A 23,199-nucleotide genomic window follows, 5' to 3' on the forward strand; every position below is an offset into this window, starting at 1 on the left:
AGAAAGAGGTGTATCTAATAGACAGAAGTCACGCTAGAGCAGATGCCATGTTTGAAGGAGTCAGTTTGGACCCTCCTTCCTCTTAACCTGTTTGAACACTTCTGCCACCAGCACAGGGCAGGTGCATGTTTATCATTGTCACAGAGTTCCTAAGAAGACAGGCAGTTGTAGGCGGCATAGAGCCAGTCCTTGTCCCAGCCTGCTACTGAGCTTTACAGACTTCCATGCCGGTGAAGCTTTGCTTCTTGGGTTCTGATGCTTTTCTCACATTCTTTCTTCATTCCCTTCTCTCGTTCTCTTTCTCCCCCAGGTTGGCCTTGGCAGTCCTCCGGCTGTAGTTGTCTCCCCACCCCCCCGCCATGCTGGCCTGCCTGCAGAGGAGGCAGAACCCTCCCATCCCATCCTCCCAGCACCCCCTGTGTGCTAGCAAGGCCCTGGAGCCGCCTCAAGCCCTCAGCCGAAAATGTAAGTCCACGACAAGGGGGGAAAAAGAAAGGTCAAGGGTTTTGTTAGGTTGACGTTATTTGTTGTTTCCAAATGTACAGTGCCTTTAGAAAGTATTCACACCCCTTAACTTTTTACTAGGGCTGTCCCCGACCTAATGAAAATCTTGGTCGACCAAGAGTCGTCTGTTCTGTCAACCAATCGATTGGTCAAAATGTTAAAATGTGTATTTTTTTACATATATAGACACACAGTTTGAATAAATTCAACTATATGTAGGCTACTGCGCTTGTCTGATGCTTTATGCACTTCGATGAAAAATTAAGAAACCCAAATTACTAAAGAGGGAGCCAGAGATCAATATAGCCTAAACAGAAGAAAAAAACCTGTTCCCGAATTCCCCCCCCCCCCCCCTCCGCTGCCCGTTGCTACTGGCCTTAGCAGATTCTGCCGTTACGCTCCTGAAGTTGATGGTCATAGGCTACACCAGCAGTCTGTAACCTTTTCCAATTGGTGTGCCATGTTATCGTACCATTTCTACTGATCTGCATGCCAGTTATGATTTTCATATGCACATTTCTTTGGAACAGTTTCATTTAATTTATAATAAAGTCTAAATATCCATAAATCAATGTCATGTGGTTAATCAAAATTCGATCTTAATGAAAATGATACGAATCTAAAAGTAACTTCTATTGCCATTGCCAATATGTAAAAATAGCCTACGTTAAGCCAACAAGTAAAAACATTGCAGCCCGCAGGTAGAAAATATCCCGATAAAGATAAATATCCTATAAATCACATTGGCTACGCATAGCCTGTCTGCAAGGAACTTGGAACATTGTATCAACAATTAACTTGATCCAAAATCTTGTGATAGCAAACTTGACACATTGTATCAAATATTCTGGGCCCTCAGAGTTTCCTGCGCCATTAAGCTCTAGACAGACAGCCACAGCTTGTCGGCTATTTGTGCAAGGTATAAGAAATAATCAGATAGGCCTATTTTATGACGTTTCCACCGGATCAGAGCATGACATTTTTTCTCCTTTCATGCTGAGTGGTTATAGAAAGGGAGAGCGCTGGAAATATTTTTCAAAGGAACTATTGTCATTCTCAATGGAGGTCAAACAGACTTTGTTTACTTGCTGTTTGATTCAAATAAAAAAATACTTTGAGAAACTCCACGGTGATGGTGAGTTAAGTCAATCAGAAATAGTATCAGATCCCCAAATGGGCACATTTACAAGCCTACATTTGCGTGCAGGCCAGGTAGCCTAGGCCTACTGTACTTCTATGTATAAACAGGTGCGTGTCCTTACTCAAGATTGACAGGAGCACTCCAAACAAAAGACAATGAATAAATTGACAACTCGACCAGTCGACTAACTCGGGTCAGCTCTACTTTTTACAAAAAAATGTATGTTAGAAAGTGAGATTAAAATGGATTTAATTGTCCTTTTTTGTCAATGATCTACACACAATATTCTAATGTCATACTGGAAGGAAAAATTATACGATTATGAAAAATAGAACATCTTGATTAGATACGTATTCAACCTCTTTGGCAATGATTACAGCTATGAGAGTTTTTTGGTAAGTCTCCAAGAGCTTTGCATACCTGGATTGTACAATATTTGCCCATTTAGTCTTTAAAAAATTCAAGCTCTGTCAAGTTGGTTCTTGATCATCGCTAGACAGGCATTTTCAAGTCTTGCTATAGGTTTTCAAGGAGCAAACTGTAACTAGGCCACTCAGGAACATTTGAATGTCGTCTTGGTAAGTAACTCCAGTGTATGTTTGTAATTTTCCTGCTGAAAGATGAATTTGTTTCCAGTGTCTGTTGGAAAGCAGACTGAACCAGGTTTTTTTGTATCCCCCAAAAACTCCTTAGTCCATGCCGATGACAAGCATACCTATAACATGATGCAGCCACCACCATGATTGAAAATATGAAGAGTGCTACTCAGTGAAATGTTGGATTTGCCCCAAACAATGCTTTGTATTCAGGACCAAAAGTTAATTTCTTTACCACATTTTTTGCAGTATTACTTTAGTGCCTTATTGCAAACAGGATGCATGTTTTGGAATAATTGTTTACTGTACAGGCTTTCCTCTTTTCACTCTGTCATTTAGATTAGTATTGTGGAGTAACTTCAATGTTGTTGATCCATCCTCAGTTTTCGTCTATAACAGCCATTAAACTCTAATAACTGTTTTAAAGTCACCATTGGCCTCATGGTGAAATCCCTGAGCGGTTTCCTTCCTCTCCAGCAGCTGAGTTAGGAAGGACGTCTGTATCTTTTTAGTGAGTGGGTGTATTGATACACCATCCAAAGTGTAATTAATAACTTCACCATGCTCAAAGGGATAGTCAGTGTCTGCTTTTTTATTTATTTTCACCCATCTACCAATAGGTGCAATGCTTTGCGAGACTTTGGATAACGTCCCTGGTCTTTGTGTACCTTACAGATAATTGTATGTGTGTGGTACAGAGATGGGGTAGTCATTCAAAAATCATTTTAACCACTATTATTGCATGCAGAGTGAGTCTATGCCACTTATGTAACTTGTTAAGCACATTTTTACTCCACTTTGACATTATGGGATATTGTGTGTAGATCAGTGACACACAATCTCAATTTAATCCATTTTAAATTCACTCTGTAACACAACAAATGTGGAAAAAGTCAAGGCACTGTATTTGATGTGGCGTGCACTTACAGTAAAGTGAGACTTTGGGGTTGCCGTCTTGTGTTGTTCCTCATTGTGAAGAGAGGGACTGTTTAGCTGTGCTGACTGTGCAGTCCTGGCAACGCCGCGTTTGAACAGTGTTAGTGTTTAATGTGCCTCCCTTGCCCTGGGTGACCCTTGGGGACCCTCGGGGTGTGTAAACATTTACAGTGTCTGGCCCCTGCCTCTGCGGCCCGGTAGGCTGGCTGTAAAGCACCACAGCTGCTCTGTTTGAGACCAGAACACAAGCCTCCAACTTCCCTCACATGAAACACTGTATGTCCATGGGAAGTTATGTAAAACGGGAGGGGAAAGAAACTAGAAACTGGTTTGGACCAGCTAAGGATTAAAGAAAGCTGCCGTATTCCCGCTGGAAGGTGAATTTCTGCCTAAATTCCCTGAAGCCTCAGGATTAACCCTTTAGTGGAACAAAACTGTCCTGTTTGTGTGTGTGTCGGGGTGGGGGGGGGGGGGGGGTGGTGGAGAGGGGCTGTTACGCTTATAGGCCACTAAATACTCTGGGAACGTTCTACGTTTGCGTGGCAGTCCTAGTACCTCACAAGCCGATTAAAGGGGAAGTAGAGAAGGAGCACACTAACCTAGCAGTTTCTACCTCAGCTTAGGGAAGCTTTAAAGAACTATTGTACATGTAACAATTTCACCTGCTAATAGCCCTACTTTTCAATAGCATATCACTAGTAGTAAAGGAAACATACTTCTCTGACTTCCGCATGCCACAATAAAATAGCTTTATTGGTCTGGCCAGCTTGTGTACACCTTTCACTGTTGCATGATTGATTCTTGTTTGCAAGGTTGACAACTTGTAACAGATGTCTTTTAAAGTACGATAAGGTTGTAAAGCGATTCTCAGCTTTCTCAAGTTTTTTTTTTTTTAACACAAATATTATGGCTAAAAGGTTACATGTTACTCCTTTAATGGGGATAGCAGTGCCTGCTCCCCTTCCTCGCCCTACCCAGCTCCTAATTGAAAGGCTGTCGACGCCCCTGATTGGCTGTAGGGCAAGAAATTAAATACTAACCTGGGTCTGACAGGCCAATTAGCTTTCAACAATGTCCTTCCCCTGTTTGCGTCAATTATCAAAGGGGAGAGGTAAAGAGAGGACCTGGTTGTTCAGACCTACGCTAGTGTTTCCTGGTTCCATGAGGATGGAGCAGACCTATAGTGGAGTGAAGCCCGTCCAGTTGAGTGAATGAGAAAGTGATTAAGAGGGGAGAAATGAAGAGTGCGAGGACAAAAGAGGTCGGGCCTCGAATGGCCATCTTAATCGATTCCTTCCAATTTGGACAGGATTAGCCCACTTCCTCCCCGGACCTCTTATTGAAGAGCAGCCAGTGGGAGTCGGATTTGGAATCAATAGATAAAAAGAACAGTTTCTCCTTGTCCCCCCTTCTCTCTCTCGCTCTCTCTGTCTCTCTCTCTGTCTCTCTCTCTGTCTCTCTCTCTCTGTCCACCTGTTAAATCGGTTGATTGAAAGATTACCACCGTGGCCGCATTGAGGTTTATAATGAGTGTATTTGAGAAGACTGGCCTCCTTTCTGTCCCGGCGGAGGTGAGACTGTGTGTTGGATTTCAGAATTGTACTATACTCTATAGCCCTTGCCCCTCAATGAGAGAGGGGATTGTTCAGCCAGGCTCAAAAGGGGTTCGGAGGGGCAGATGTCGGCTTTGGCCGGGGGAACGTGGGCACACACTGAGCCTCCCTCGTGCAAAGCTAGGTCATCGTCGATCGATCACCCGTGGCCCAGTTAGAGATGAGGGACGAGGAGGGGGCGTTATGGGGTAAGTTGACCCGGGCTCTCAGTAGAACGCTGCTGCCTGTCTCTGCCTGCTTGAACGATTCCAACCGCTCACAGAGAGAAAGAGAGTGTGAGGGAGATTATTACCTGGCAGTGACAGGAGAGGGGAGCTGCTCCCCCCATTTGCATCTTCTGTCCTTTGCACAAAAGCAGTGAGGAGGGTGGGTGGGTGCTTAGGAAAGCGGTGGTGGGTAGGGGGGGTGAGAGGGTGAGGAGTGGGGCAGCAGAGGTATTAGAACCCCCCCTGCATGTAAATTCCCGAGGGGCTGCACAGTTCATTGACGTGACTCCCATTAAAAATACCTCATACCCTCAATAAAAAAGGACTTAACTGGCGGGAAGCATTCATTTCGGCTCGCCAGACAATCAATTTCCCCTGAGAGAAACGGGAGGCGGGGAGGAAGGGGGGGGGGGGGGCTTAAAAATATCAGTGTGTAGGTAGTATCACTGAGGAAGCCAAGCCAGGGAAAAAAGCCATATTACAACCTGTGTGTTTTGATAATTGCATTGTTTGCAATATAACCTATAAGTTATTTGCCACCGTTATATATAGGCCTGAGGCTGAGACAATAAGAAGACACAGTGGCAAGATAAATTCAACCCCACCTTTGTTTATAACAAAACCAGAGAGCAACATCTGTCTGGTGAAGTCGACAAACAAGCAGTTACAGTTGAAGTCGGAAGTTTACATACACTTAGGTTGGAGTCATTAAAACTCGTTTTTCAACCACTCCACACATTTCTTGTTAACAAACTATAGTTTTGGCAAGTGGGTTAGGGCCAAAAGTTACCCAACTTATTGTGGGAAGCTTGTGGAAGGCTACCCGAAACGTTTGACCCAAGTAAAATAATGTAAAAGCAATGCTACCTATTACTAATTGAGTGTACAGTATGTAAACTTTTGACCCACTGGGAATGTGATGAAAGAAATAAAAGCTGAAATAAATCATTCTCTTTACTATTATTCTGACATTTCACATTCTTAAAATTAAGCTGTGATCCTAACTGACCTACGACAGGGACTTTTTACTAGGATTAAATGTCAGGAATTGTGAAAAACGGAGTTTAAATGTATTTGGCTAAAGTGTATGTACATTTCCGACTTCAACTGTACATGACCTACTACAGCACGGTAAAGCAAGTTAATGTTTCAGATCGTTTCGGACTACTAAACAACTATTGATTTAGAACCACGGAGATTTACCGCAAGTCGCAAAGAAAACAGGAGCTGCCTCCACTATTCCAGCACCACTTCAATTTCAATATTTCATCATCAAATCACCTATACAGTGACAACTAAGATACTTTTGGTCATGTATGTGGACACCTACTCGTCGCACATCTCATTCCAAAATCATGGGCATTAATATGGAGTTGGTCCCCCTTTGCTGCTATAACAGCCTCCACTCTTCTGGGAATGCTTCCACTAGATGTTGGCGCATTGCTGCAGGGACTTGCTTCCATTCCCCCACAAGAGCATTAGTGAGGTCGGGCACTGATGTTGGGCGATTAGGCCTGGCTAGCAGTCAGCGTTCCAATTCATCCCACAGGTGTTCGATATGGTTGAGGTCAGGGCTCTGTGCCGGCCAGTCAAGTTCTTCCACACCGATCTCGACAAACCATTTCTGTATGGACCTAGCTTTGTGCATGGGGGCATTGTCATGGTGAAACAGGAAAGGCCCTTCCCCAAACGGAATCGTCTACAATGTAATTGTATGTGTCCTCCTCCCAGAGTGCTAAGAACCTTGGCGTGATCCTGGACAACACCCTGTCGTTCTCAACTAACATCAAGGCGGTGACCCGTTCCTGTAGGTTCATGCTCTACAACATTCGCAGAGTACGACCCTGCCTCACACAGGAAGCGGCGCAGGTCCTAATCCAGGCACTTGTCATCTCCCGTCTGGATTACTGCAACTCGCTGTTGGCTGGGCTCCCTGCCTGTGCCATTAAACCCCTACAACTCATCCAGAACGCCGCAGCCCGTCTGGTGTTCAACCTTCCCAAGTTCTCTCACGTCACCCCGCTCCTCCGCTCTCTCCACTGGCTTCCAGTTGAAGCTCGCATCCGCTACAAGACCATGGTGCTTGCCTACGGAGCTGTGAGGGGAACGGCACCTCCGTACCTTCAGGCTCTGATCAGGCCCTACACCCAAACAAGGGCACTGCGTTCATCCACCTCTGGCCTGCTCGCCTCCCTACCTCTGAGGAAGTACAGTTCCCGCCCAGCCCAGTCAAAACTGTTCGCTGCTCTGGCACCCCAATGGTGGAACAAACTCCCTCACGACGCCAGGTCAGCGGAGTCAATCACCACCTTCCGGAGACACCTGAAACCCCACCTCTTTAAGGAATACCTAGGATAGGATAAAGTAATCCTTCTAACCCCCCCCCCCCCCCCCCTTAAAAGAGTTAGATGCACTATTGTAAAGTGGTTGTTCCACTGGATATCATAAGGTGAATGCACCAATTTGTAAGTCGCTCTGGATAAGAGCGTCTGCTAAATTACTTAAATGTAAAATGTAAATGTATGCTCTAGCGTTAAGATATCCTAGCCCCACACCATTATTCGATCTCCACCAAACTTTACAGTTGGCACTATGAATTGGGGCAGGTAGTGTTCTCCTGGCATCCGCCTAACCGAACTCCTCTGTCGGACTGCCAGCTGGTGAAGCGTGATTCATCACTCCAGAGAACGTGTTTCAACCACTCCAGCCTACACCCTGCATTGCGCATGGTGATCTTTGGCTTGTGTGTGGCTGCTCAGCCATTGAAACCCATTTCATGAAGCCCCCGACGAACAGTTCTTGTACCAACGTTGCTTCCCGAGGCAGTTTGGAACTCGGTAGTGAGTGTTGCAACCGAGGACAGACAATCTGTACACGCTACGAGCTTCATCACTCGGCGGTCCCGTTCTGTGAGCTTGTGTGGCCTAACACTTCGTGGCTGAGCCGTTGTTTATCCTAGACATTTCCATATCATAATAATAGCACTTACAGTTTACTGGGGCAGCTCTAGCAGGGCAGATATTTGACGAACTGACTTGTTGGAAAGGTGGCATCCTATGATGGTGCCATGTTGAAAGTCACTGAGCTCTTCAGTAAGACCATTCTACTGCCAATGCTTTTCTATGGAGATTGGGTGGCTGTGTGCTTGATTTTATACACCTGTCAGCAATGGGTGTGGCTGAAATAGCCAAATCACCTAATTTGAAGGGATGTCCACATACTTTTGTATATATCTTGTACCAAAAAATGTTTAGTTCAATGGGTTTCTGTGTGTGTGCGTGTGCGTGTGTGTTAGAGGTCGACCGATTAATCGGAATGGCCGATTAATTAGGGTCGATTTCAAGTTTTCATAACAATCGGAAATCGGTAATTTTGGACGCCGATTTTGCCGATTCTTTTTATTTTTTATTATTTTTTATAAATATTATTAAATATATTAAATACTACACCTTTTATTTAACTAGGCAAGTCAGTTAAGAACACATTCTTATTTTCAATGACGGCCTAGGAACGGTGGGTTAACTGCCTTGTTCAGGGGCAGAACGACAGATTTTTACCTTGTCAGCTCAGGGATTCAATCTTGCAACCTTACGGTTAGATAGTCCAACGCTCTAACCACCTGCCTCACGAGGAGCCCGCCTGTTACGCGAATGCAGTAAGAAGCCAAGGTAAGTTGCTAGCTAGCATTAAACTTATCTTATAAAGAACAATCAATCAATCACAATCACTAGTTATAACTACACATGGTTGATGATATTACTAGTTTATCTAGCGTGTCCTGCGTTGCATATAATCGATGCAGTGCGCATTCGCGAAAAAGGACTGTCGTTGCTCCAACGTGTACCTAACCATAAACATCAATGCCTTTCTTAAAATCAATGCACAGAAGTATATATTTTTAAACCTGCATATTTAGCTAAAAGAAATCCAGGTTAGCAGGCAATATTAACCAGGTGAAATTGTGTCACTTCTCTTGCGTTCATTGCACGCAGAGTCAGGGTATATGCAACAGTTAGGGCCGCCTGGCTCATTGCGAACTAATTTGCCAGAACTTTACGTAATTATGACATAACATTGAAGGTTGTGCAATGTAACAGGGATATTTAGACTGATGGATGCCACCCGTTAGATAAAATACGGAACGGTTCCATATTTCAGTGAAAGAATTAATGTTTTGTTTTCGAGATGATAGTTTCCAGATTCGACCATATTAATGACCTAAGGCTCGTATTTCTGTGTGTTATTATGTTATAATTAAGTCTATGATTTGATAGAGCAGTCTGACTGAGCGATGGTGGGCACCAGCAGGCTCGTAAGCATTCATTCAAACAGCACTTTCGTGCATTTTGCCAGCAGCTCTGCTGTTCATGAATTCAAGCCTATCAACTCCCGAGATTAGGCTGGTGTAACCGATGTGAAATGGCTAGCTAGTTAGCGGGGTGCGCGCTAATAGCGTTTCAAACGTCACTCGCTCTGAGACTTGGAGTAGTTGTTCCCCTTGCTCTGCATGGGTAACGCTGCTTCGAGGGTGGCTGTTGTCGATGTGTTCCTGGTTCGAGGCCAGGTAGCGGCGAGGAGAGGGATGGAAGCTATACTATTACCCTGGCAATACTAAAGTGCCTATAAGAACATCCAATAGTCAAAGGGTAATGAAATACAAATGGTATAGAGAGTCCTATAATTCCTATAATAACTACAACCTAAAACTTCTTACCTGGGAATATTGAAGACTCATGTTAAAAGGAACCACCAGCTTTCATATGTTCTCATGTTCTGAGCAAGGAACTTAAACGTTAGCTTTCTTACATAGCACATATTGCACTTTTACTTTCTTCTCCAACACTTTGTTTTTGCATTATTTAAACCAAATTGAACATGTTTCATTATTTATTTGAGGCTGAATTGATTTTATTGATGTATTATATTAAGTTAAAATAAGTATTGTTGTAATTGTCATTATTACAAATAAATAAATAAAAATTGCCCGATTTTATTCGGTATCGGCTTTTTTTGGTCCTCTAAAATCAATATCGGTATTGGCGTTAAAATCATAATCGGTCGACCTCTAGTGTGTGTGTGTGTGTGTGAGGGATTGAGTAGAAAAAAAAACATGTTGACTTTCCCAGAAATGCCATCCTCCTCTCTTTCATGACTCTGTCATATAGTACACGCTTTTAGTTTTTGTTGTCCTAGGCTACCTGGCTAAAATGCTTGCTCGCTAGCCTAACTTATGTTCATCGGTAACGATGCACTAGGCCAGCTAGTTAACATTAGCCTACTACATCTAAATACATATTGAACTGTCATCTTCTCAGGCCAGGGGCACAACAATGTATGAATTTATGGTTGGATCAGAATCACCGTTATAATCATTTGATCGTACGGAGAACTAAGTAAAACCACAAGTCTAAATCCCTACCTCTATCCATGGCTAATTCAGGAAAGGGACCATTTTAGCTAGCTAGCCAGCCACCGGAGGACAATGACATAAAGAGACACAACAATTCAAGTTTTTCTGTAAATTATGTTTGGCTTGTGATTGGATTGGTGTGAAGCCAAATCCAAACTGGCTTCCCTTGACACTTTTTTTTGGTGAGCCAGGACCATTCACAGTTGAGCTCACTCACTTTAGCTCAATGCTGATCGGCTATTATTATAAAAAATAAATATCAAGGGAAGCCAAGTGGTCTCTGGCTTCCCCTGCATTCAATGCTATGGGCAGCAACAATGTAATACTCTTTTTGACCAGACGGCACTTTAGATAGATGGCCTACACATACAGAGACAGAGGGGCTCCGTTTCTCTCCCTCGGATGCTTTCTCCAGTGAGATACATTTAGCCTCTTGCAAATTGAAGGAAAGTTATGAAACACAGAGACGAAAGAAACTTTGTGAATGTTTTTATCTTTCTGGACGTGGAATTAAAAGGAGTGTGGAGGCATTACTTAAATTATAAATCATAGGCACTTGCTTTCAGCATCCCCAAATTCCCAGAGTATGTGGCTGCACTCTCCCTGCGCCAGGCCCTGTCATTTTTTATTAAATCTCCCTTTGTAGGTGACATTTGTAGCATCCACCCCCCCCCCATCATGTCTGTCTGCAGCTAATGTATACGCTGCCCTAGATGGAGGCAGGGGAGGAGACGGCGGTGGAGCCAGGGTCTCTCGTCAAGCACTTCCCCAGAGAGGGGAAGCCCAGTCAGAGGAGAGCGAGGGAAGGCCCTGGGCTTTTCGGGGAGAAGGATGCCACTCAGCCCCCTACCCCTGTGGAACTGGCCTCTCCCTAGAAAGGGAGTTGTGGACAGAGAAGGATTCTGAGGTTTGAGTTAGTAGCTCTAAGAGGGCTGGGCAGGAGGGACCACAGCACAGCAGCACGCAGCAGCCCTTCCATAGCACCTCTTTCTAGTCCCAGACAGAAGCCTGTACTGTACTCTCTACAGCATTTCACCTACATGATTTCAGTCTACAATTTGACAAGGATGTAAGAGTGTGTCCAGGCCATTTTATTCTCTGTAACGTCATTTATTTTCTTGTATGGTGGGTTTAATGTTGGCAAGATAAGCAGGAGTGACGATGACGCTCGTGGCTATCCATATGGTGTGTTTGTGACAGGCCTGTCAGAATAGGTTCTGTACGTTGGTGGGTTCTTCTTTTCCCCGGTCGGACCGCCGTAGGTCCTTCCCTCGTTAGACCGCACATGTCACAGCCGCTCCTGTGTCTGCCCCGTGATTGGATCAGACCTCTCGGGCTCTGTCCTGTGATTGGATCAGACTTCAGGTTCAATCTGTGTCTCCCTGTCATGCCTCCAGCCAACAGCAGGCCCTGGCTCTAAACCCAATGTCCAGAAGGCATGCTGACATCATCATCCAGCAGGCCTTGGAAGCCAATCGGGGAGGTGCATGGAGAATGAGTAGAACAAGAAATAAAAGAATGGGAATGTCAGTTCTAGTCATTCTTTTTCGATGCTGATATTCTGTGGGCCCTGGTCAAAAAGTAGTGTACTATATAGACACAGCCTATGTTCCAGATAATGACTCCAGTCTCTCTCTGTCTCTCTGTCTCTCTCGCTCTCTCGCTCTCTCGCTCTCTCGCTCTCTCTCTCTCTCGCTCTCTCTCTCGTGTTTGAGCCAGAGGTAGACATGACAGTAGAATTACCCTTCCATATCCAATTTGAGTACTGTACCTCCATGACCTGTTAAGTGGGGAGAGAAAGGGAAAGGGTTTCTGTAGAATATTTAAATGTGGTCACGAGTGGCAGCAGAAATAACAACCTTTTCCCTGATTGCCTGTGAGCCCGGAGGGAGAGAGGATTGGAGTGGAAATGTAGAGAGGAGGAGAGAGAAAGGGAGGGTATAGAAGAGGGAGAGAAGCAGCGGTGGACCCGGGGAGAATCTGCATGCATTTGACCTTTCCCCACTGATTGAACTGCCTCTTTTCCATCCCCTGTTTGGAATTCCACAGACTCACTGCACATGGCCGGCCTGCCACCGTCATTATTCCACTTATTCCGCTTTAGCGGAAAGAGAGGTCAGAAGGATTTTTTTCAAAATGAGAGGTGATTGACAGCCAAGCGTTCCATGCTCCACCCCCTGCCCACACTCCCTGATATACACTCTTCTCAGTATCCCTAAGTGTATCTCTACAACAGCCACCCATATAAAAATTATTGTTTTAGAATGCACCAATTTGTTTTCATGAGGTAACAACTTTACCTACACTTGATTGAGCTTGCTTGGCACCATGGAACCAATGGAATAGTCCCAAAAGTTCAAACCCGCCCTAATTTGGCGAAAAAAAAAAGAAAACAAAGACTATTTGAACCCAGGTCTGAGCATGGTTTTGAGGACCGGCACAGTCTGAGCAAACAGTACAAGCATCAGCAGCCTGTCTCATGCTCACTGCCACTCTGTTGTGCCAGGATGGTGGAGGGCATCTCAGCGCTGGCACTCAGATGATCATTTCCGGCGGGCCGCATCCCACAGTGCCATGCCTCTTTGCTCTGCCCTCTGCCGTCTGTTAATGGGGCGAGTAGGTGGCGTGGGGGTGTGGAGTATTGTTACTGCATAGTGCGGTTAGGCTCTGGGAGGCAGGCCACCGCTCTAGTTTTGGCCACAGTGGGACTTGGTTTAGAAACATACTGTCGGCTCCCGTTCCAAGCCAAACCCCCTCCCAGCTAGCTGGCATTTGCGCATCACAGGTGCATGACAGTGGCACCATATTACTAGTAGGGGAAGGAGTGTCCACGGCCCCTGCTGTCCCACAGGAAATGACATGGTAGCCCCTGCCATCTCTTGAGCTGAGCACTCAGTGGGCTGGAGCGTAGGATGCTGCGGAGGTGTTGCACATTGGTATCATGGGGGCTGTGAGATTCTGTTGTCACTGCCAAGATTAGGACTCTTTCTTCATAAACAATGTTGTAATGCTCTTATTAACGACACCAATCATTTTACAGTTGCTGTCCATATCCAGCACTGTCTATGGTGACTGAGACCGTTTTCCCCTGGCCTCTGTCCATTCAGTCCAGTTAAGGATGACTGAAAGGGATGGACTGAGAGGAGAGGGTTGGACTGAGAGAAGAGAGGGTTGGACTGAGAGAAGAGAGGGTTGGACTGAGAGAAGAGAGGGTTGGACTGAGAGAAGAGAGGGTTGGACTGAGAGAAGAGGGGGATGGACTGAGAGAAGAGGGGGATGGACTGAGAGAAGAGGGGGATGGACTGAGAGAAGAGGGGGATGGACTGAGAGAAGAGGGGGATGGACTGAGAGAAGAGGGGGATGGACTGAGAGAAGAGGGGGATGGACTGAGAGAAGAGGGGGATGGACTGAGAGAAGAGGGGGATGGACTGAGAGAAGAGGGGGATGGACTGAGAGAAGAGGGGGATGGACTGAGAGAAGAGGGGGATGGACTGAGAGAAGAGGGGGATGGACTGAGAGAAGAGGGGGATGGACTGAGAGAAGAGGGGGATGGACTGAGAGAAGAGGGGGATGGACTGAGAGAAGAGGGGGATGGACTGAGAGAAGAGGGGGATGGACTGAGAGAAGAGGGGGATGGACTGAGAGAAGAGGGGGATGGACTGAGAGAAGAGGGGGATGGACTGAGAGAAGAGGGGGATGGACTGAGAGAAGAGGGGGATGGACTGAGAGAAGAGGGGGATGGACTGAGAGAAGAGGGGGATGGACTGAGAGAAGAGGGGGATGGACTGAGAGAAGAGGGGGATGGACTGAGAGAAGAGGGGGATGGACTGAGAGAAGAGGGGGATGGACTGAGAGAAGAGGGGGATGGACTGAGAGAAGAGGGGGATGGACTGAGAGAAGAGGGGGATGGACTGAGAGAAGAGGGGGATGGACTGAGAGAAGAGGGGGATGGACTGAGAGAAGAGGGGGATGGACTGAGAGAAGAGGGGGATGGACTGAGAGAAGAGGGGGATGGACTGAGAGAAGAGGGGGATGGACTGAGAGAAGAGGGGGATGGACTGAGAGAAGAGGGGGATGGACTGAGAGAAGAGGGGGATGGACTGAGGAGATGGACTGAGGAGATGGACTGAGGAGATGGACTGAGGAGATGGACTGAGGAGATGGACTGAGGAGATGGACTGAGGAGATGGACTGAGGAGATGGAGAGGGATGGACAGGAGATGGAGAGGGATGGACAGGAGATGGAGAGGGATGGACAGGAGATGGAGAGGGATGGACAGGAGATGGAGAGGGATGGACAGGAGATGGAGAGGGATGGACAGGAGATGGAGAGGGATGGACAGGAGATGGAGAGGGATGGACAGGAGATGGAGAGGGATGGACAGGAGATGGAGAGGGATGGACAGGAGATGGACAGGAGATGGAGAGGGATGGACAGGAGATGGAGAGGGATGGACAGGAGATGGAGAGGGATGGACAGGAGATGGAGAGGGATGGACAGGAGATGGAGAGGGATGGACAGGAGATGGACAGGAGATGGACTGAGAGGGATGGACAGGAGATGGACTGAGAGGGATGGACAGGAGATGGACGGAGAGGGATGGACAGGAGATGGACGGAGAGGGATGGACAGGAGATGGAGAGGGATGGACAGGAGATGGAGAGGGATGGACAGGAGATGGACTGAGAGGGATGGAGAGAGAGGAGAGGGATGGACTGTGAAAACACTTGAGCGAATGTTGGCCACAGCACAATGCTAAAAGCATGGCTCCTAAAGAACCTTTAACTTGAATTATTGTGGCCCATCTTAACTGTGTTGTATATGCGTGTACGTGCGTGCGCGTGTACACTTTTTTATCCCATGTGTAACTCTGTGTTTGTGTCGCACTGCTGTGCTCTATCTTGGCCAGGTTGCAGTTGTAAATGAGAACTTGTTCTTAACTGGCCTACCTGGTTAAATAAAGGTGAAATAAATAAAAACTGTGTCAGAGGGTCGGCCATCCAAGCTATTAGACCTAGAGCAGTGTTCAGTAACTGTGTCAGAGGGTCGGCCATCCAAGCTATTAGACCTAGAGCAGTGTTCAGTAACTGTGTCAGAGGGTCGGCCATCCAAGCTATTAGACCTAGAGCAGTGTTCAGTAACTGTGTCAGAGGGTCGGCCGTCCAAGCTATTAGACCTAGAGCAGTGTTCAGTAACTGTGTCAGAGGGTCGGCCGTCCAAGCTATTAGACCTAGAGCAGTGTTCAGTAACTGTGTAAGAGGGTCGGCCATCCAACCTATTAGACCTAGAGCAGTGTTCAGTAACTGTGTAAGAGGGTCGGCCATCCAACCTATTAGACCTAGAGCAGTGTTCAGTAACTGTGTAAGAGGGTCGGCCATCCAACCTATTAGACCTAGAGCAGTGTTCAGTAACTGTGTCAGATGTGTAACATGGATGGAGTGTTTTTGCTGACCCTGACTGTCACCTCTGCTCTGGGGGTCCCTGAGGGCTAAAAGGAACCATTCAAACCACACATCCAAATGAAATTCCTTACTCATATATCCAGACCACAGTATCCATCCATATTGGACAGTGATTTGAGTCAATGGAGGGTGTTTCTTTTCTGAAAAGCTGTAATCTTTACTGCTGCTTTCTATCTGTCGGTCTGTTTTGGCTCTTCCCCCTTTTTCTCTCTCTGTCGCTCTCCTAAATCTTTGGCCTTTCTCTTTCCCCTTCTCGCTCCCTTGCTCGCTCCCTCCCTCCCTCTAGTTCCCTCTCCTTCTCCCTGTCTCTCTCTCTTCCCTGGCTGCTGGTGTAGTGCAGACAGCCGGGGCCTTGTTGTCTGCGCAGTGTTAAATATTAATTGGGAATCAGTGGAGGACTTGTCTCCTAAATGATAGAACAGAAGGGCCCGGGCTTTTGCCTCAGGCAGCCTGCGGGTGCCTCTCTTCTCCCATTTGCGTGCAGGCCCGCGAACCAGCGCTTCCTCCAGTCTGACAGCCCTGCCCAGGCCCCCCCCCCCCCCCCCATCTCCCTCCCTCTCTCCCTTTCCCACCCTCTGCTGCTCCGTTCAGCTCTGCCTCATCTCTTACCTCTGTCTCTGTGTGCTCCTACAATCTCCAGTCCTCAGGTCCCGTACTCAAACTCTGGGTTTGGTTGTGTACGTGGAGGGAGTGTGTGTGCGCGCGTGCTGCCGCCAGCTCTCGGGTCCATTTCTAGGCTTTCGAGGGAATAGTGTAGCACAGTGGCAAATACTACTGAAGGACAGCAGCCAGGACAGGAGAGGTGCCTCGTTGTCATCACAGGTGATATAGACGGGTACAGTGTGCGTGTGCGCTGCTTAACACAGAGCCTCCCTTTGTCCCTGTTTATCAGGGCTATCATCTGGAGAGGTGTGAAGAGATGAAACAAGTGCCCCAGTGCATGCTGGTCTGTTGGCTGTGGGTGACCCCTATGTCTCAGGGATCATTAGCGTGTATATATATAAATGTAAAAAAGGCCATTAGTACTGTTTTGGAATTGGAAACCAGTCTGGGTTGATATTGAATGTTGGCTCTTTATCCCTCAGCTCTGGAGTGCAGCTTCAAACACAGAACACAATGCAATGGGGGGGGGACATTGTGTTGGAGGGGGCAGGGCTGGACGGGGACTAGAAAGGGAGATAAATAGTGCGGGAGGAAGAGACAGAGAGGGAGGGAGAGAGCAGGGGGCTGGGGTGACTTTGATGCCACAGGAATGAGTTCACAGGTTCCTGAGCACAGGCCTAATCGCACATGACAATATTGGCTGGTGTGCCAGTCGCAACACATAACCGCCCGCCGCTAGCTAGTGCTGCTGACTCGGGGTATTTGCTGATAACGCTCTGCATTCTAGACCATGCTGTGTGCACAATGAGGGTGGCCCAGGCTTACTTCAGGGAGAGGGGCAGTCTCGTCACAGCCATACTCCAATCGAATCGAAGGACAGGCCGGTGAATAAAGTAATTTTCCTTTCAATTTCTAATTTATTATGTCACCCGTTGGGCCCCATAAATTATTGCAAATGGAAAAGAAAAAGACTGGCGAGGCTCGGGGCTTGAAATGAGATTGGGGCTACAGGCTTTGCCGGCGGTGTGAGATTAAACATTTTCAGTAGTTTTTTTTCTACAGGATTGATTGGAACACCCTTTTTGTCTTTCATGGGAACAAACAACGATGCATAGCTCTTTTTGTTTGGCCTGTTTTGTTTGTCGGGTATCGCGTGAAGTGTGGGGGTTAACATGTTGCCCCAGATTCTCTGTTTGTTTGGTGCACAAGCCGCTGTCCCACAATAGAGCCGACATGGCTGCTACTGCTGACAGACTGCATTCTTCCTCCCCAGCCAGCACAAAGAGGGACCGGCTCGGCCAGCTCTCACTCTCTTCTCTCTCTCTCTCTCTCTCTCTCTCTCTCTCTCTCTCTCTCTCTCTTTCATTCTCTCTCCTTGTGTCTCTTTACTCTCTGTGTGTGTGTGTGTGTGTGTCTCTCTCTCTCTCTCTGTGCCTCGCTCTCTGTGTGTCTCTCTCTCTGTCTCTCTCTGTCTCTCTCTGTCTCTCTCTGTCTCTCTCTGTCTCTCTCTGTCTCTCTCTGTCTCTCTCTGTCTCTCTCTGTCTCTCTCTGTCTCTCTCTGTCTCTCTCTTTCTCTCTCTTTCTCTGTGTCTTTCTCTGTGTCTCTCTCTGTGTCTCTCTCTGTATGTGTCTCTCTGTCTCTCTCTCTCTGTCTCTCTCTTTCTCTCTCTCTCTCTGTCTCTCTCTCTCTGTCTCTCTCTTTCTCTCTCTCTCTCTCTCTCTCTCTGTCTCTCTCTCTCTCTCTCTGTCTCTCTCTGTCTCTCTCTGTCTCTCTCTTTCTCTGTGTCTCTCTGTCTCTCTCTGTATGTGTCTTTCTGTCTCTCCCTGTTGTTGTTGGTCTAGCTAGCTGCTCAAACAGGGAGATGGAGGGCTAGAATCGCTGTTTTAATATAGTCAGCAACCTCCTTTTTATCCGTGGGGATTAAACATAAATATTTGGCACAATCTGAAATGGCAGCCTACTCCCTATGTAGTGCACTACTCTTGACTAGAGCCCAAATGGAATAGGGTGCATACAGGCTGTCCATGACACACGACACACTGCACAAACAACGCTGAGCTTTAGTTTTGAGTACTTTATTAGGATCCACATTGGCTGCTGCTAACATAGTAGCTACTCGTCTTGGGGTCCACACGAAATGTAAAACACGGCATGATACGAAACATCAATAGACAGTAACAACTCAAGGGCAGAACTACATGGAGCCAAGATGACCAACAACAAGAAATATCCATGAATATTTAGTAAGATACGGCAACTTCATTGAATATTCAGCCATAGGAGTTCTTTGACCGTGACATATGGAAATGGTCTTTCTGTATATTAAAATGACTATAGAGGCACCATAATGACATGGCCCCCAGCGCTACTAGGATTCGTCCTCCTTCTAATAATAATCCTATAAATGATAAGAGGAATTCCAGGTCAAGTGGAGCTGTAGCAGGGGTGTGTGCAGGGCTCTGCAGGGCAGGAATGCTGTGGTGCTTTCCCATGCTGTTGCTTTTCCTCTGCCGGCCGCGTTTGAGACGAGGCTCTGCTCCAGGCTCGGCTGGGCTTGAGACGAGGCTCTGCTCCAGGCTCGGCTGGGCTAATGCAGCCTGAGAGCGGACAAATGGAAAGTGACACTTGTGTGTGTAGAATGGTATTTGTGGTGACTCTTTGACTACAGATAATAAAGTGTTCGCCCGAGGTGATTTCACTCGGCGAGCACCCCCAATGGAACTCACTTACTCAAGGAGAGAGAAGAGACGTGGAGCAGGGGTAGAGGGAGGGGTGGAGACTGAAAGATAGAAGGAGGAAAGGAGGTAGAGGGAAGGAGAAAATCCAGACTTCTTCAAATGATGCACGGTGTTAGTTACTAGAGGAAGTGAGGTTCAGCTGAAGAGCTGAGGTTTGGGGGATATGTTCTGAAAAGGATGGTGTATGTGTGTGCCTGCGCGTACGTACGTGCGTGCAAGCGTGCGCATGTGTGTGTTAGGCCCTGTTTTCTTCAGAAACAATCAGTCCTCAGTCATTTCTCCTACAGCCCATAAAAAGCAGGTTGCTACATCAAACCAGCCAATTATACTGAACCAAAATATAAACACAAAGATTTTACTGAGTTACAGTTTATAGAAGGACATCAGTTAATTGAAATAAATGAATTAGGCCCTAATCTATGTATTTCACATGACTGGTGTCATTACACGTGGTCTGCGGTTGTGAGGCAGGTTAGACGTACTGCCAAATTCTCTTAAACGATGTTGGAAGCAGCTTATGTTAGAGAAATGAACATTAAATTCTCTGGCAACAGCTCTGTGGACATTCCTGCAGTCAGCTTGCTAGTTGTACGCTCCCTCAACTTGAGACATCTGTGTCGTTGTGTTGTGTGACAAAACTTCACATTTTAAAGTGGCCTTTTATTGCCCCCAGCACAAGGTGCACCTGTGTAATGATATTGCCGCTTAATCAACTTCTTGATATACCACACCTGTCAGGTGGATGGATTATCTTGGCAAATGAGAAATGCTCACTAACAGGGATGTGAACACATTTGTGCATAACATTTGAGAGAAATTAGCATTTTGTGAGAGTGATTTTTTTTTAAATTTCAGCTCATGAAACATGGAACCAACACTTTACATGTTGGGTTTAAATTTTGGTTCAGTGTAGTTTGATCTAGCGGTATATACAGTGCTTAGTGAAAGTCTTCACACCCATTGCACAATCTTCACATTTTGCTGCCTTAAAAGCTAAAGATGTATTAAATTGGGTTGTTTTCCCACTGATGTACACAACCTACTTCACATTTTCAAAGTGAAAGAAAAATGCAATAACATTTTCTTTAAAAAATAAAAGATGTCTTGATTGCATATGTCTTCACTCCCCATAGTGAATACTTGATGGATGCACCTTTGGCAGCCATTACAGCTGTGAATTATTTTGAACCAGATTCTACCAGTGGCGCGAATTGATGGATGCCAAGGGAAGCCAGGCTCCCCAAATAATTGGCTATGTAATGTATCTTTCATATCACTGTGTTTCATAACTTTCCTTCAATTTGCAAGAGGCTGACTGTATCTCTCCGGAGAAAGCATCCGAGCGAGTGAAACAGCGCCCCTCTCTCTCTGTATGCGTAGCCCATCTATCTGATGCTGTCTGGTCAAAAATACTATAACATTGTTGTCGCCCATAGCATTGAATGCAGGGGAAGCCAGCAAGCATTTGACCTCCCTTGATTAAAAAAAAGTATAAAAGAATAGCCAATCAGCATTGAGCTAAACTGAGTGAGTTCAACTGTGAATGGTCCTGGCGCACCAAAAAAAGAGTGTCAATGGAAGCCAGTTTGGATTTGGCTTCCCACCAATCACATCACATCAAAAGCAAAACTTAATTGACGGAAAAAAGTTTAATTTTTGCATCTCATGTTGTTTTCCTCCGGTGTCTAGATAGTTGCTAGCTAGCTAAAATTGACCCTTTCCTAAATTATCCGTGAATGGCGATAGGGATTTGGACTTGTGGTTAATTCTACGTTTTGGCCAAATATTTTTAAGACGATTCTGATCCAAACATAAATGTATACATTGTGCCCGTGGCCTGAGAGGATGGTAGTTCAATATGTAGCTTGATGTAATTGTCTAATGTAAACTAGCTGCCTTATCGTTGCCCATGAAAGGAAGTTAGGCTAGCGAGCAAGCATTTTAGCCATACCCATAACATGATGCAGCCACCACCATGCTTGAAAAGAGTGGTACTCAGTATTGTGTTGTGTTGGATATGCCCCAAATATAACGCTTTGTATTCAGGACATAGTCAGTATCTTTGCCACATTTTTTGCACTTTTACTTTTACCTTGTTGCAAACAATGCATGTTTTGGAATATTTTTATTCTCTACAGGCTTCCTTCTTTTCATTCTATCATTTAGGTTAGTTTTGTGGAGTAACTGCAATGTTATGATTCATCCTCAGGTTTCTCCTGTCACAGCCATTAAACTCTGTAAATGTTGTAAAGTCACCTTTGGCCTCATGGTGAAATCCCTGAGCGGTTTCCTTCCTCTCTGGCAAGTTAGGAATGATGCCTGTATCTTTGTAGAGACTGGGTGTATTGAGACACCATCCAAAGTGTAATTAATAACTTCACCATGCTCAAAGGGATATTCAGTGTCTGCTTTTTTTTTTTATTGTCACCCATCTACCAATAAGTGCTCTTCTTTGCGAGGCATTGGAAAACCTTCCTGGTCTTTGTGGTTGAATCTGTGTTTGAAATTCACTGCTTGACTGAGGGACCAGAAATCATGTTAATCACTATACAACTTATGTGACTTGTTCAGCAAATGTTTACTTATTTAAGCTTGCCATAACAAATGGGTTGAATACCCGACTCCAGAAATGATGTCTAAAAACATAATTCCACTTTGGTATTATGGGGTGTCTCATCTAAATTTGATCAATTTTAAATTCAGGCTGTAACATAACAAAATGTGGGGAAAGTCGAGGGGTATGAATACTTTCTGAAGGCACTGTATTTACAGACACTGTAGTAAATTTATTGCCTAATCATATTTAAGTACATTTCCTTGAACAGTGATTGGCCACGTGATTGGCAGTTCGGCAGCCTACTCTATTTCATTGAGCCCACACATAGGCCTACTGTACTGTAGGTGCACTTGATCTCGCAGGCCCAACTAGGGGAGGAGTGGTAGGCTACTGAACTTGAATCGGTGAGTTCTGAGAGTGTGTGAATAATGTGACAAAGAGGTGATTTTAATATAACAGGTAGGCTGACGCATACAAAGCAGAACGACGGCCGTTTCCAAATAATCTGCGGGGGGTTCTGTCTGACCGCCCGGCCCGTCCTCAGCATGAAAAAATGCAGACCGCGCCGCATTGATCTCTGTCGGGAATGCAGCCCTCTACAAAATGTTCAATCATTTTTGTTTGACTTTGAAAATCGGGAGTAGGTTGTGGACATCGGTACCAATTTCTTTTGTTGAATTTATTCCCTTTAAATTTCAAGGCAGTAAAATGTGAAGACTGTGTACGGAGTGTGTAGACTTATTAGATGTTGTTTCAAGATTTTGGGGGGGAAGAAATGCTAAAATGAGGAGAAAATGGTCTTGTCTACTTGTTAAAGCTAATGTATTACAGTGAAGTTTATCTCCCAGACCTAAGCTTATACGGATCAAACCAAGACTAACCTAAGATACTCCGGTATACTGAGACCCTGAGAAAAGGAAAGGTGCTCACAGTGTCCGAAGGCTAAAGCTTTTGCCGGGAAATTAATTGATTGAATCCGAGGCGAGATAGACTCTAATGAAATAAAATATTACATTTGGGAGTCATGTCCGAGCTTTTTCCCATATTCATTTCTAAATCCATTTTTGACACAGCCCTTATGACTCAGTAGCTGGCTGTGATAGATCACGGTGGAGATTGCAGAGTGCCTCGACCGGCCATTAGTAGAACACTCTCAATTCCCTCCAAAGCCTTATAGGAAGTATGTCTATATCTCTGGTACTCAGTCAGGGTAACCATCAGGGACAGGGAGTACACAGATGGGGGTGGGGTTGTAGAACCTATGTATCATCATCATCATCATAATTCAAGATATCATCATCATCATGAGCTTTGATACAAATCTGCACAATTATAGCTAGCCTAATCTTTGAATCGTATATATAAAAAAAAAAACTCTACGCCGTCTCCTAGTAAATAGTCATCAACCTTGAGATGAACCTAGATAGATGT

General features: G+C 45.7%; 1 protein-coding gene across 1 annotated transcript in view; it reads left to right on the forward strand.

The window, feature by feature from the left end:
- The first annotated feature begins 359 nt into the window (after nucleotides 1-359).
- The window catches only part of LOC120063484 (protein FAM222A-like), a 35,445-nt gene continuing 12,605 nt past the window's right edge, over nucleotides 360-23,199 (forward strand). Inside the window, exon 1 of the mRNA XM_039013867.1 lies at nucleotides 360-465. Coding sequence (XP_038869795.1) covers nucleotides 360-465 — 106 coding nt within the window. The remainder of the gene's footprint in view (nucleotides 466-23,199) is intronic.

The sequence above is a fragment of the Salvelinus namaycush genome, chromosome 18 (genome assembly GCF_016432855.1).
Source record: "Salvelinus namaycush isolate Seneca chromosome 18, SaNama_1.0, whole genome shotgun sequence".
Taxonomy (NCBI): Eukaryota; Metazoa; Chordata; class Actinopteri; order Salmoniformes; family Salmonidae; genus Salvelinus; species Salvelinus namaycush.